The 15,731-nt window shown below is 36.7% G+C and overlaps 1 protein-coding gene across 4 annotated transcripts in view; it reads right to left on the bottom strand.

Moving 5' to 3' along the window:
- The window catches only part of LOC145295994 (hydrocephalus-inducing protein-like), an 865,028-nt gene that overhangs the window by 481,785 nt on the left and 367,512 nt on the right, over positions 1-15,731 (bottom strand). For all 4 annotated transcript variants that reach the window (XM_080141978.1, XM_080141990.1, XM_080142009.1 and 1 more), the window contains exons 33-34: positions 10,709-10,811; positions 2,105-2,218 (exon numbers count right to left, since the gene is read on the bottom strand). In XM_080141978.1, the coding sequence (XP_079998104.1) occupies positions 2,105-2,218; positions 10,709-10,811 (217 nt within the window). The remainder of the gene's footprint in view (positions 1-2,104; positions 2,219-10,708; positions 10,812-15,731) is intronic.

The following is a 15,731-nucleotide window of genomic DNA, read 5'->3' as shown; positions in this document are numbered from 1 at the left end:
GGCCATATGTCACTAGGACAATTCTTAGTTGGTTTTTGTTAATGTTAAACCTATGTTGCTATTCAAGGTTTTCTCTCTCTATAAGAGGTGTCCAAATTGCATTCAGCTCTATACTTGGTTTGCTCAGTAGGTTGTTATGTAGTTAAAGTAAGGGTGGAAGAACACCGAAAAGCGTTTTTTTTTTTTTCGGTGTTCTTGCACCCTTACTTTAACTAAAGGGGAGACGAAAAAATCGGGTATAGCCAACCATGTCTGGATGGAGAGGGGGGACCATCGCCCCCTATGGGATGAAGTAAAAATAATAAACAGAGAGACCCACTGGAAAGTGAGAAAACTTAAAGAAACAGCTCACATGCTCGGACATAACAACCCACTGAGCAAACCAAGCATAGAGCTGAATGCAATTTGGACAGCTCTGATAGAGAGAGAAAACCTTGAATAACAACATAGGTTTAACATTAAAAAAAAACAACTAAAATTGTCCTAGTGACATATGGCCGAGTGGTCCTAGACGTTGTATCAAAGTTTACAGTTACCCAAAGGTGCTGAGTTCAATCCTGAACGAAGGCAGTGAAAAGTAACATTCAAAACAGAGAATCAGCAACTATGTCCCAGAGCCTAGCTGGAGTCCGAACACGGTATCCCTGTAATAATAATAAAAGGGTTGGGTTCGAGACTCCTAACAAACGGTTTCCCAGTTCGATACAAAAAACACCTGATGAAGGCCGGAGGGCAAAACGGCCGAAACGTTGTGACGATACCAACCAAGATGAGGAAGTCAGTCTGACAATCTCACATTTTGTTTTGTTTTGGATTTCGAGTCAAAAATTCTTTATTTCATCTAAAATATCAATATCGTAGACAAACTGAACTACCAGTCTTTGTAAGACAAGAGGTTATATCGATAATATTTAAAATTACGTCCTCTTTACACCCTCAATAAACCAGATATCTTTTGATCTTTCTGTCCTTGTCCCTTTCTGTCTCTCCGTCTGTCTTTCTATATTCAATTAGGATGACATCATTTCTAATGTCAATCAAAACCACACTTTTCAAAATGTAAATAGAACAGTATATTTTTAAATTAACCTGGTTTTAGAATGACGGTTTTCCATTATTTCAAGTCATTTATATTTCTTTTTTTACAAAAGAAGGCAACCGTACCTATATGTGTGTTTCCTCTAATTTTGAATCTATGGAAAAATAACAACAACTCGTTTTTCTCCCCTTTTGATATTCATTTGTCAACCATTAATCGTCTTCTAAGGGATTTGGATTCAAGACTGTCTTCTTGTTTCTTTAAGGTATTGCAGCATTATCTACCCCTTTTCCACACATTTACACATACATTACAATAACGGTCACACTGTATGAAAAGAAAGAAAATGAGTTTGCCAATTTTTGTCACTTGAATAAGTGATGGCACTGAGCCTGCTCTCCATACATCATGTTAACAGAATATCCAATGAAGCTTCCTAATGTTCTGAATATTGGCTTTTAAAAGTTGCTGGTTGACAAAGATTTTCATAAACTTTTAAATTTAAATCTAATATTCATATTTTGTTACATTTTCAATTATATATTTATTGAATAAATTCAAATTTTTGTCAAGTAAAAAAAAATTACACCTTTTTATTTTCAATATTTTTAGTCAATATTTTAATTTCTTGTGGTAAATTAAATGGCAATGGATTTTCTTTTTGTAATAATATTAAAAAAACGTGTTTTTTTCTCATGATGATAAAGATGACTTGTTATTCTGAAATATTTCTCTGGATTTCTTTTTTGGAAACATTTTGGTGTTAAAAATATTTGATTAAATTAACTTTGTCAAATTGAAATTGCAGAATAATTTTCATTAAAGAAATAAATATAAATTGTTTTGAATTATTTAATAAAGGCAAAACCATTATTCTGGGAAAAAGTGTCTTTGAAAATATGTCTTTTGACATGTTGTAGCATGATTTTCAAGTGACATTAAACATGGTGTCATCTGAAATGCATTCCTTTCAACTTGCATAATTGCCGTGCAAGGTTCTATTGACTATGCAAATAACGAACAAGTCTTTTTAAAATTCATTGTAAAAAATTTCTAAACACTGACCTTGACCTTCCCTGCTGTTGGGTTCAGCAAGTACATCTTCTGTCAACGATGACAGAACAGTGTTTCCAGGTTCTTGTTGAATCTTTTCCATTTCTTCCCATTTCTGTTTGTGTTCTATGAAAAAAATATATATTCAACATATTAAACAGAAATAGCACAGCCCAAAAGCAACTAGGAAAAATAGGTTTTCATAGTTAACCTCATCAAGACAAGAATGCTTGGAGGAAAGGGGGATGAAGGTGCTTCGACCCTTCGGAGGTGATCGAATTAGTGGATGCTTTATGAGTGCTCTTGTCTTGATAGGGTTAAATTAAATAAAATATATTTTAAATAAAATTTCAGCAGCTTCAAACCCAAGGGGATGTGAGAGAAAGGATCTCCTCCTTATTAAAAGACCATATAACATTACCAGTATTTAAACAAAATTACCATATTTTTTACTTACTAATACTCCTTTCATTCAAGTCTGTAGAGTTGATAGTCTGACTCCTAAAATTTTTGATCTAGGAAATATTATTCTTCCACTAGTAATAATGCTATTGTTAGGGTTTGATATGGTTGAGGACGCTTCTCTTTGACTTCAGTCATTAGACCGTTGAAGAAGATAGCAATCATCACTGGTAGCTTTTGTGATTTCTACTCAGCTGGCAACTTGCCATCTTACATCTGAAGTGGCAGTACAAGTGAAGAAGTGCAGGTTGTGCAGATTAGTAGGTTTCAAGCAGCCAGTGATCAAACTACAGGAGTTGATTGATGCTGAGTCTAGGCTGTGGCATATATTGATCTCTCCCAAATATTGTATAGAGCTTCCTCGGAAATACCGATTCCAGACAACACCAGTTGACCTTGCTAGGCTAAGAAGAGAAATATTATTTTGGTAAAATACTTTAGCTGAAAGTTAATTAGATAAATAGTTAAGTAATATATTTATATATTTAATTAGCTATAAATATAAGAATTAAAAAATCCAAAACAATAATTGATAAGTGACATCGATCACGCCACATTTAGACAGTTGACCGGAAGTCACGTTAAGGAGACGTGTCCTTTAATCATCTACATTATTGAAAAAGAGAAAACAAGAAGTTTTAGAACAGTTTAGAAGTTTTTGGCAAAGCATTGGGATGTGAAAGAGCCTGTTCCAACTCAGCCTAGAAGTGGAGGCTGAAAGACAAAAGAAGATAAAGACATAAAGGCAGGCTCCTAGGGAAACATGAGACAACTGGAATAAAAATATATATAAAATATAAACGGTTATATACGTGGTCCCTTAGAGGAACTCATCAAGATTCTAGTATGTTTCATTGTATGTTGTAAAATGCTGTATGTGTACATTTCATCTCACACGCAACAGCTGTGATCGACACCGAAGAAGACGCTGGCTTATATAAAGAAAGGTATGAAGTCTCCTCTCATATATCCTATCTTCTAATATGAACCCCCTCTTTTTTATTTTATTTTTTTTTACATAGGAGTCACCACTTATCAAAACCCAGAGGCCACTCGAGAATAAGGGTTAATGAGTGTACAATAGTCTATAGGATAATATCATAGTAATCGTTAGTAGTGTGAATTTGGTAAATTGGATTACTTAAGGGGACGATTCATCAAGAATTTGTTTATGTTGGACTTGAAGACAACTATAGTGTAGTCAATTGGAAAGCAGGAAACCAGAAGAGAGTTCCACAGGCATGCAGTTCTAAGAAAGAAGCGTTGTCAAAACAACGAGCCTCCCCAAGATGAGAGCCATTTATTTCAATTGATGCCAGATGGGGATCAGAACATTGATGATGCAAAGATAAATGTTTGGTTTTAGATACATTGAAAGTAACCAGCCACCGTTTTCCTCATTCTACCATGTGCTCAAAATCAGAGGAGAGAGAATCAGAGAGAACTTGGTCTTTTACGGCCTTTGATGTGTTACCATAGATGGTAGTGTCATCAGCATAAATGCCCATGATTGATTTTAGGATGTGATGTACATCAGGAAGAAAGTTGGACCCAAGAAGAACTCCAGCATTATTACTGTGAGTTTCTGATTTCTGCTCATCAACTCTTACGAACCTATCAGAAAGAAATCATTTAATAAATGAGAAGACATTTCTAGCTATACCATAGCTGGAGATCTTGTGAAGTAGACCTTTATGCCATACCCTATCAAAGGCCTTTCATATGTCAAAAGCAATAGCCCTAGAAAGGAAGCCTCTATCGAGAGATTTGTTAATCTTATGAAATATAACCATTAGCACATCTGCTGTAGATCTAGCAGAACGGAAACCATATTGCATGTCACAAAGAAGGTTATTTTTGCTAAGGTGGTTGACTACTTCTCTGTTTAACATAGATTCCAGAAACTTACTCATGATGCACACGAGACTGATTGATCTGTACTGAGAGGGAAATGACCGATAACCTCAATTCTTAAATATGGGACATACTGATGACGTTTTCTAGGGTGTTGGGAAGCAATTCCTCTTAATACAATGCTTAAACAGCTTTGTAAGTATGGGAGCTAATTTTGATTGAGGCTTTTTCACCACTATAATTGGAATGCCGTCAGGGCCAGTTGCTTTACTGGGATTAAGGTTTCTAATTAGCTTGGCAACATCATGCACAGATATTTGTATGTCACATTGCATATTTTCTGATACAGGAGGAAATATGGGGGGGTTGATGGCCTTGGTTGCATAGAGTAGAATTAGCTGCAAAGTTCTTGACAAAGAGTTTGGCTTTGTCTGATGCTGACGAGATTACCTCAGGTCAATTGATGATGGTTGGGATAGAGCACACGCTTTTGTTCAGGACCCTGTTTGCTATTTGCTAAAACTGGTGGGAACCAAGCCGCTGCTCAGCTACTTTGGACTTGATAGACTGCGCATACAACTCTCTTGCACTCTTTATTACTTTTTTACATTGGTTGCTGGCTTTAGTCTCAGTACATCTATTACGTTGAAAGCAATGGAAAAAGTGATTTCTGTGCGCAATGGCAACAGCACAATCTGGAGAGAACTATGACGGGCTGGAATTTTTTTTGAGGTATGAAGTGGTTTATACCTACAATTAACCATCCCGTCAGGTCTGATACTACAGAAGATGTTCTTTTTAAACATAGAACACAGAGGTAGATCTTATATCAATGTATGGAAGCTATTTAACACAAATAGGACACACATACACAGAGGAAGAGCACAGAGCTAATGTAGTACATCTTAGTATGTGCTATGACTTCCCACTTGGAGTTGGTCAGTTTATGTAAGATATTGTTAATGGAGTTGGCCTTAATTTTTGTCTTCTTTATATGTTCCGTGAATTAGAGTGGTCCAAGGTTACACCATAGTAGGAAGGGTTGATGCAATTCTCATACTGTATTCCCGACAATGTAATTTTTAGGGGTTGGTTGATCTCCCAATTCAAGATGATTAGACGAGTTTTTAAAGGGTTTGCATGAAGGTGATTACTCTCATAGTAGAGGAGTAGCTTATCTAAGGCTGAGTTGAGGTTTGTTTCCATTGATTCAAACATACTCTCTTGGGATGGTCGTCAGCATAGATGATCTGTTTTCTGGTTCATTAGTGGGTCATTAATGTAGAGGTTATACAGCAATGGAGAAAGAACATTATCTCAAGGTAAGTCTGTTTATGGTAAAATAAAAGTGTCTGTCTTTTCAGGTGGCTCTGATGAGGTCTTTAAGTGCCAGGTTTTGTGTCAGCTCCAAGATCTTTTTCAGTAAGAGGTGGTAGTTTACAATGTCGCATGTGAGACAGATCAACAAAAACAGCCCCTGTTACCAGTCTTTTCTGAAACCCATCTTTGATGTGCTAAGTGAGATTCAGCAGCTGGCTTGTTGTGAATTTGCCAGGCTGAAATCCTGCTTGCTGGGGGATGATGGTTGTTAAAAATAGTTGGATCATTCTATCACTCTAGAAAGTACTTTACCTCTGATGCAATCCTCTACCTTTATAAAGGAGTACTGCTGTCAAATCTTGAGAGATTCTGCACAGAGCATTCTTTTATGCTTTGACAGGGTACAAAATTGACTTTGCAATCTAGAGGGGAATAATCTCTTCTCTTCACTTTCAAACAGAAGTATTGTTGATAAAATCTCTTTACAGTATTTTTGTGTTCATAGAATTTCACTGAGTTTCAATTTTTTGTCCCACTCTGTTAAACATCAAAAGCAAAACCCGGTTTGGCCACTGGGACAGGGATGTGCAGAAGCACACAATAACGGTGTGTGCATGCTAAGCATTGTCTTAAGAGGAATTGTTTCCCAACACCCATATTTAAGAATTCAGGTAATCAGGGTACAAGAATGCACTTGCCCAGGTACAATATAAGAATGATTCTTGAGTCATTTAGCAGTGGCATCATATATTGCTTGTAGTACATGTAGTAAATTGCATTACAAGGATTTGATGCGTCAAATCACATTATAAGGCATTGATGCGTCAAATCACATTATAAGGCATTGATGTGGCAAACTGCGTTGTGATGAGTTGAACTGGTAAATTGCATTGGCGAGGTGTTGGTGCAGTGGATTGAATTGCAGAGTTGGCAAGAAAAAGTTCTGACACTGCAGACAACTAACAAGCTATTTCGGCATTATGGCATTGTACCCAAAGCTTATACCTCTGTTTGACAGTAGTGACTTCATCCAGGTAGTTACTCGTGGAATGGTTAGAGAAGGCAGAACTGATATGTGAATTGAGTCAAGTGTGTCATCGCTGGCAGCATATGTGCTGTGTATTAGCGATTGAGTGAGGAGGAATATGCAGATTTCAATTGTGCTTTCAACCCCTTTGCCACATGGAAGCAATTTGTAGCATACTACCTTCAGTCAGGTGAAACAGTCCACATCTTCTTGGCAAAACTATGGCGACTTGTATTTTTGTTTGGTGCCATGTCAGATTGGTGACTGAAGTGTGCATTTATTGTCAGATTGCCCAAACATGCAGAAAAGTTTTTTATCAGCATCCTCTGAAATGGAGGACCTAGATTTGTTATGCATGCTGGCACAAGCTTCTAATATTTAAGAGGTGCTAGTGAAAAACCCTGAAAAAAACTCATGTGTTATCGATGCCAACAGTCAGGGCACATTGCTTGATGGTGTCTGGAAAACAGACAAGAAGATGAGAACTCAGCATCAATCTCCTCCTGGAATAATATGTAGAGCTTTAGTGGCCAAAGAATGCACGCTTACTCTGCTACAAAAATCGTGCTGTCAATTATGGACAAGGACAGTAACTAACATGCTCACAGCAAATAGAAGTGCACTTAAGTGCTGTGGAATTGCGGTAGTGAAAGTTAGCATTAATGCAAGGCTCGACATGATTATGGAAGTTCTGATTGCAGACAGAAACCTACTAGGATTTGATTTGTAGCTTGGGCTGGACATGATCAAGCAATTGAGCAAAGTGGCTGTAACTGGTGTTGGAGAGATGATGTTTCCACAGTCCAATCGACCAAATTGTGCTGCCATTACCATTAACAAACCTGATTTCAATGCAGAGTATGACAAGACTATTCAAAGATTGACTGCATTCTGGAAATGGGATGGCAACTAATCTCCAATTACATTGAGAAACAGACTTGTGGAATATCCAGCTTCTGCACAAATTTGAGAGAAGTATGATCAGAAACTACAGATTTGGATTAAAAAAATAGCTGAAAGTATCCATATCCAGAAGAAGAGCTTACATCCCTACATGATCTAATCCTTTTCATGGTCATTCTACAGAAAATAAACAAAATGTTCATCCCATTATGGATTATTGGGAGTTAAACGAGTATGTTGATACATATACAGCCAAGATGAACTTTTGCTCATAAAAAATCAAGGGATGCTGACAGCAAGGGACAAACATTTCAGTGTTAGACCTATGTCAGGCCTGTCTGCAAGTACATGTTGCCAAGTCCCTTGGTTATTTTAAACAGTTGAGATAAACGGTCAAAGATATTGTCTCACCCGTCTAGGATTTGGGGGTTAATGTTGCCATTTTGATAATGCGAGCCATTGTTACTGCCATTCTAAGTCAGGATGAAATCATTGATGCAGCTACCTCTTTTTATATCAACAATATTTTTTGTGAATGAAAGTGTATGTTTTGTAGTCTCTGTCAAAATATATTTGGAGCAGTTTAGTCTGGACAGTAAGGTTTCAGAACAGCTGGAAACAGGCACTTGCATGTTGGGAGGAGCAGGGGAAACTTTTTTGGTGTCAATGAAGTGAATTGCCAGTAGCCTTCGATAAACTTACCTGCCAAATTGTACAGAGAGGCTAACTGGTCATTTCCTGATATGTGGCTGATTACATGTTGCCACAACATTTGTCAAACAAAGAGCAAACACAGTGATGACTGGATCGGATGATGAAGTGTAGTAACCTCTACTGTCTTGGATGATTGCAAACATTTATACAAGAATAGCCCAGGATGATTCAGTGAAAGATGATTAGTGAATTAGTGGACAAAAGTTAAATGCAAGTTCCTTAATCACCAGTGTGGTTGTGGAAAGCAATGGTTCTGTGGTAGAAGATGCAAGATGCAAGCTGGCTCTGGTCAGTACAGGAAGAGAAACATATCAACTTGGCTGAGCTCAATGCTATGCTGCAAGGTGTAAATCTTGCATTGTAATGGAAGATGAAAACGATTCATTTACAGACAGACTCTACATATGTGCATTGCTGGGTAGCTGAGAATTTATTCAGACAGACAAGAGTGCACACTAAAACAGAATTCAAAATATAGATTAGATGGCTGCTTACAACATTACAAGAGTTGGTCTCTGAATATGAGCTGCAGATCGACGTGAAGTTTGTCAAATCTCATAATAACTGAGCCAATAGTTGCTGTATGAAGTCTGTATCCTAACAGAACCCTGAGAATCTGTGTGCATTGTATCCAAAGAATGGAATGTTTCTTAGATACAAGCCATCCACTAATCCAGTGGGCATCCTGGTGTGAAGAGAACACTGTACTTTGTGAGTTTGATCAACCCAGGGATAATTAAAGTCAAGTTGCAATAGGTGGTTAGAGATTGCAGCAAATCCAGTCAATTGATCAAACACCAATGCATTGAAAGCCTATCACAGAAAACTAAAGCAGGATTGCAATGGATGTAATCCATTTTGGGAATCAGCTATACTTAACATTGATAGACTGCTGCCCCAGTTATTTTGCTATTTGTAAGCCCTTTGCTTCGCCAGGACTCTTCTTACATCATCAAGTAGTTGGAAAAAGTGTTTTGTGAATGAAAACCACCAATTGAGCTGCTTACAGGCAATGTTGAAGCATTTCACAGAGAGGAATTTGCTGAGTTCATACAAATATGGGGTGCATATGTACTATTTTGGTGTGTCCATACACCATCAAGAAAGGAATAGTTGAGAAATCACATTGCAAAATTAAATGAATTACTACAAAAATATGGTGCTCAGTTTTGGCGGCAGTATATTGGCACAATGTTATGCCAAAACAGCCTTAACTACTCCAGTTAATGCAATGTACACTTATAGGATTCATGTTAACAGTATAGACTCAGGATTTGTGCCTGATACGACAGTTTCCAATTCATATATGGCAGAAGATGTTGTCTGGGTCAATAATCTACATGGATAATATATGACACATATCAGCAAGGGTACAGTGACAAAAAGCAACAGCCCAAACCCAGTCTCTATTAATGGAATAGTGCACCATATAAAGGATGTGCAGCCAGCATGCAGGGAAGATTGTTCTGTCAATGACTATGAGGTTTCCTCAGATGATGAAGCCTTGATGATGTATGAAAGCTCGAGCGAGGAAGATTTTTCAGTGATGCATTTTACAAGCTAGGACAGGATATGTTCAGTGACATGTCCAAAGAGAATGCCACAGAATAGGTACCTGAGACCATATCATTAAGATGGAGCACCAGACAGAAGTGATCTTCATCACATTGCTGTTATTGAGATCAGGATCAGGGAGGAGTGTGTGATGGATGCACATGGAAGTGCCCAAGAATGGTGTGTGCATGCTCTCACTGGACATTCCTTGGGGTACAAGAATGCATTTGTCCAGGTACAATATAAGGATGACTTTTGAGTCATTTGGCAGTGGCATTATAGATCGTTTGAAACATGTGCAGCAAATTGATCCAGCGAATTGTGTTACACAGAATTAGTGAGGCAGATTGTGTTATGAGGAGTTGCCACAGCAAATTTAATTGCAGAGTTAGTAAGAAAAAGTTCTGACACTTTGATTTTTTTTACCAACTACAGCAGAGAACTTTTCTATCCCTCTCTGTACGAAAATCCAAGCAGACCTTCCTTAAACAAAGTTTCTTTCTTAGAATGTCTAATCTGCCAAACAAATATCACAAAAATGCTTCCCAACCGAGTACATGATCATCTCCAAGTCAAATGTAAACAAATACTTGTAAAGTTGTTCTTTTCAATAATCAACTTCTCTCAAGAAATCTGCTTCATCGATTGATTGTTACCAATCAGTGTATGGTGGCACTCATTGCCCAACCAATATCTTTAATCCTTGTACTCATTTGGCTTGCAGGCCTTGATAAGAGGTAACCCTTTAGTAAAAATGAAAAAAGATGAAAACATTTTCTAACCTTTATAAAAATCTGTAAGTTCATGTGGAAGTTTCTCCCCAGCTGCACGTGGTGGCAATAGCAAAGTGTTAAACTCATCATAACCTCGCATTAGTCGCAAGATCTGTCGAAAAATAGGAAATAAATTTTGATTAAAAATAGATTATTTTCATGATCCTGATAGTGTTTGAGTCAATGGCAGATTTAGAAATAACATAACTGTTCAGTTCCCTTACAATCACATTAGGGTGATAGGCAACAAGAAGCCCAGACTTAAACGAGATGCAGAAGCAATAAAGTATTTACATGCTAATTTAGAGCTTTCATTTGCAATCCCGTTCAAGTTTATGTATCTGTGAATTTGTTTTTATTAACAAAAATGACTTACCTAGCACTGACTCTGATTTAGTGACATTTCCTCTCGAAAAATTAGGGTAACTGGTAGAGTAAGTTAGTTTTCTTTTCATATCTTGTCAGCATGAAATTATTTGAAAGTAAATTGATTACCTCTAAAAAAAATCAATGGCCAGTTTTTTGGTGTGTAATAAGTCAACTTAAGAAAAATAAATTAAGAGATAATAAATTTTACAATCAGTTTCCACACTTTAAAAGTACATGATTGAATTCTATTTCCTTTGATATAAATTATTTGTTCTTTTTTGTTTATGGTTTCTTGACTGTTAATTATTCTGCATCTATGCACTTTTACCAATCAAGCAAATGCATGGATTATTAATTTTCAAAAAAAGAAATGAAATGCATATCCAAACAGACCTCCAGTAATAAATACTAAATGACTTAGGATAAGCTGTCTGGCCAGATAAAAATGTAAGAAATTTTGAAAGAGAACAAAGCAAACATATTTTCAAAAGTATGCATCAGGAATTGGCCTAAATTGCTGGTGAAACAGATTAATATATGCAGGTTTTGATTAGAAAACTATAATAGTTGATGAAATCACCATCTTTAGTTTAACATTTGCTTTACATGTTGGCGTGCATTAGATGATGTTAAAAAATGACTTCCAAACTAATCTATCTCTGCCAAGGCTTTATTCATATCTCCTTCACTCAAGTCTATTTTTATCACTTCCATGTTTTCTTTGGCCTTGTTCTGCAAACTCAACTTGCTACTTTGACTATCCTACAGCTACTCTCAGTCATTCTTAACAATGGTAGAAGTTCCCTGAACTTACTCCAACCACTTCTAGATTTTATAATAACACTAGCACCTGCTCCACACTGTACTTCAATGGTATCACCAAGGTAACAAAACTTCTTGAAAACCTCAATAACCTTGCCATCAAAATATACTTTATCCACATTTGAGTTCTCATTGATCACCATTTTTTTTTTTTTTTTGCACACAAACTGGTTATCGTTGCTTAATCTACCAGCAATTCCATTGCACTTCTTGTGTATCTAATGCTTATAATTACTACAAAAAATTGAGTTGCATCCAACTCCCTTTCCATAAACTGAGCAAGAGAACTTTCTTCTTTTTGGGAGCTTTCTAACAATAATTGATCATCATTTTGGTCTTGATAACATTTGTTGTCAGATATTTACTTTCCATCGTATTTCTCCAAATGTTTTAATTTAACAAGTAAGTTTTATAGACAAATACTAAATCAGCAACATATAGCATCGCTTTTGAGCAACCCATACAAAACTCCCTAGAGACTATTTCTAAGACAGAAATGAAAAGCAACAAACTCCAGACAAAACCCTACTTCTACTTTAACATTAAATGCGTTGTTAATTTTAACACAATGTTGATCATTTCGGTACATTCATTGGACAACTTTAATCAAACACTCATTTGTACTAGTTTATTGCCTTCCCTTGTTTAACGAGCCACTCTTTATTTCAAAGATGATTTTCTTTTTCAGGCTCAACACGCACCTGTTTCTTACCTGCTATTTCTCCAAATTCCTTTTTTGCTATCAATAAAATTTAATTTATTTTTGTTAGTCATTTTTTCTAATATTGCTTTTCCCTTAACAAGATTTCATTATAAATTGTGCTATATTTATCGTGGAAGTACAAGTGCAAATTGCATATTGGTGAAGGTGTTGTAACACTAGAAAGATTATAGGCAATGCAGTTAGGAATTCTGCATTCAACGTATAGCGATTGATTTGGTCAGAGGATTTGGTGGAGCACAAGTCATGAGTTACTGTGGGATGCTGTGTAAAAGAGGTATCTGAGAACTTGAATGTTAGATAGCAACATACAGTGAAATTCTTTGCATGGAGATTGTGCACTTTATCTTGCACTCGATGAGCAATCAGTTCTACGACCAAATGGTTGGCAAAGAATGATTAAGTGTCTTTAGGAATAGAAAACAGAGGAGGATGTGTGAAGTAGTATCTGGAAAGTAAAAAAATACCTAACAAATTAGGTGAAAGTTTAATGATTACTGACTCTGGCTAAGAATGAAGTCTGTTCAATTAATGGTTGTCGTAACTATTAGCTGGAATAAGTCAGCCATCTTAGCAGTTTAATGTGAAGATTTTGTTATCAAGGTGTGCTCCACAATACATGTGGTTGGAAACTTAAGAAAAAGAAAAAGAAAGGATGAAAAGCAAAGGAAGGTAAGAAGATAATTTGCATAGAGGAAGAAAGGGAAAACCTTTTTACTTAACCTGAAAGAAAAAAGGAGAGACAATCAGAATGAAAAATGACTCGTGTGTATATGTCACTGTTGTATTTGATTCCTGTGTATAGGTTCAGATTGTCTTGGATAATATTGCTGTTTACATGTTGTTAAAAAAAGGAAAAGAAAGATACTGTATTTTTATGTAAAAATAGTTGTGAAGAGATACTGTGTTTGTCTTTTTTTTTTTTCAAGGGAGTCACCACTTCTCAAGGCCCAAAGACCACTCGAGGATAAGGCTTAATGAATGTGTAAAAATTGTCTAAAACATTGTTGGTTTTATGGAGGAGGCAAGAAAACAAAATGGTTAAATGCTTGTATTTAAAAGTCCTCTCGGTAGAATGTGATTTAAAAGCTGTTGTTTGAGGTAATTTAAAAGTCATGATTTTTTCCTTGTGAAAGAGACGTGAAAATAAAATGTTGAAATGCCTGTTAATAAGAGAATTGATTTAAAAGTCTTGTGATTTAAAAGTACTATCGGTTAGTTTGCTTTAATGTTCTAGTTTTTGTTTACTTGTCATAACTCTACTGTTTCATAAATTATGTAATATGAATCCATGATTTTTGTTTTTGTAGACAATACATGACGAGGCGAATGTTATGCCAGCTGACACAGAAATGACACTGTATGTGTGCAACTGAACTCAAAGCAAAACCTGTATTCATTTGCATGCATGCAAGCCTTGTATTGTATAAAAGACAGTGGATTTTTTTGTGGGAAATATTTTGTTTCAGAGTCAGAGAGATTGTTATGTGCATCGTTCATTTCAGAAAAAGGAGAGGGTGAAGTAGGAGAAAACCAAACAAAAAACTCAAACATGAGCTATTTCGGCATTATGGCTGAAAGAAGGTTTAACCTAACACTCGTACCGGAATATAAGGGAGAAAGATCTGTTGCAGACTGGTAGAAAAAAGTGGCCTTGATTTGCAAATTCTCAGGAGTTGACAGGGCTGAGCAAGTAATCTCCTTGCAACTAGTTGGAGATGCTTTTGACATTTACCGGCAACTTTCAGATGGAGATAAGACCAATGTTACATGGGTAAAAGATGCACTTTTCACTCGACTAAATCATGAAATGAGTTCTACACTGCATTGATGTTCAGTTTGTTTGGAGTAGTGCCTAGCCAGACACTGAAATACGCATTCATGGCCGGGCTGCCTGCGCATATCCAGTTGTTGTTGTGTGCATCTATCTATATTGAATACATCCAGAAGGAAAACATGCTTAGCCAAGCAAGGGCCATTATGAAAAGGTTGTTGCTACCATTGACCGATCAGTCACAGAAAAAATACCTTTATCCAAGCCAACAGAAAACTTGCTGCGTTGCTTTAATTGTTGTTCCAAACCCAATCATCTGGCTAAGCAGTGCCAGTTTGAACACCTCAGGCAGCACTGTAAGTCAACCATCCAATGTTACAGATGCCAGAGGGAGGGCCACGTCATGTCAAAAAGAAAATGGAGACAGGCACAAGATGTGAGTGCTACTCTTGCTCCAGGAAAAATGAACACCAACTGCCAGTAATGCGTGTGTGTGTCAATGGAGTAATATGTGACGCCTTGATTGACTTAGGATAACACAGGACATTTCACACTGTCTAGCCAATAGACAACACAAAATAGAAAGACTTTAGAACCATCTGTGTGATGAAGTACATACTAGAGATTATCAGCATAACCTTGCAATCAGGGATCGGGGGGGGGGGCGTGTAGACGGGGCATGATGTGGCAAACATCATTCTAGCCAATGCAGAAATGATACTGCATGTGTGCAACTGGATTTAAAGCAAAGCTGATATTCATTTGCATACATGCAAGCCTCATATGGCATAAAAGACAATGAATTTTCTTGCTTGAACAATATTTTCTTTCAGAGTCAGAGAGATTGTTATGTGTTGTTCGTTTCAGGAGGTGGAGGGGGGGCAAGTAGAAGACAACCAAACAAAAAACTCAAATACAGTTTTGTAATTTATGTATTAAATGACAATCTTGGGCATGTGGTCATCAGAAAATATTAGTTCAGACTTAAATGACAATACGAAAGTAATGGACGATTGTTCTACAATAGACAAAGCAATGTCATGGACAATTAGCCATTAATAGCCATTGAGAAAGGTTAAGATTGACAATTTGGAAAGAAGTACTTAGTTTTGATTGACGTAATTGAGAAAATCAGATATGTTGGATAGAAAGTCGATACATTTGGAGGACACTGACTATTGTGGGCAAATGGGTTCAAGAAGATCAACAAGCAGATTGGAGATGGGTCTGAGTTGGGTGAGAAGTTGAAAAAGAAGATGATACAAGGATCTCGGCATGGAACAAAGAAAGTTGTCACATGGGTTAAATGAGCTGATATCCTGTACTTGAAAAATGGTAATAGAGCT

This window comes from Euprymna scolopes, chromosome 2 (genome assembly GCF_053919585.1).
Source record: "Euprymna scolopes isolate OS-2025 chromosome 2, ASM5391958v1, whole genome shotgun sequence".
In the NCBI taxonomy this organism is placed as follows: domain Eukaryota; kingdom Metazoa; phylum Mollusca; class Cephalopoda; order Sepiida; family Sepiolidae; genus Euprymna; species Euprymna scolopes.
Note: the sequence above shows the minus strand (reverse complement) of the source record. Positions and strands in the feature narration are given on the sequence as shown.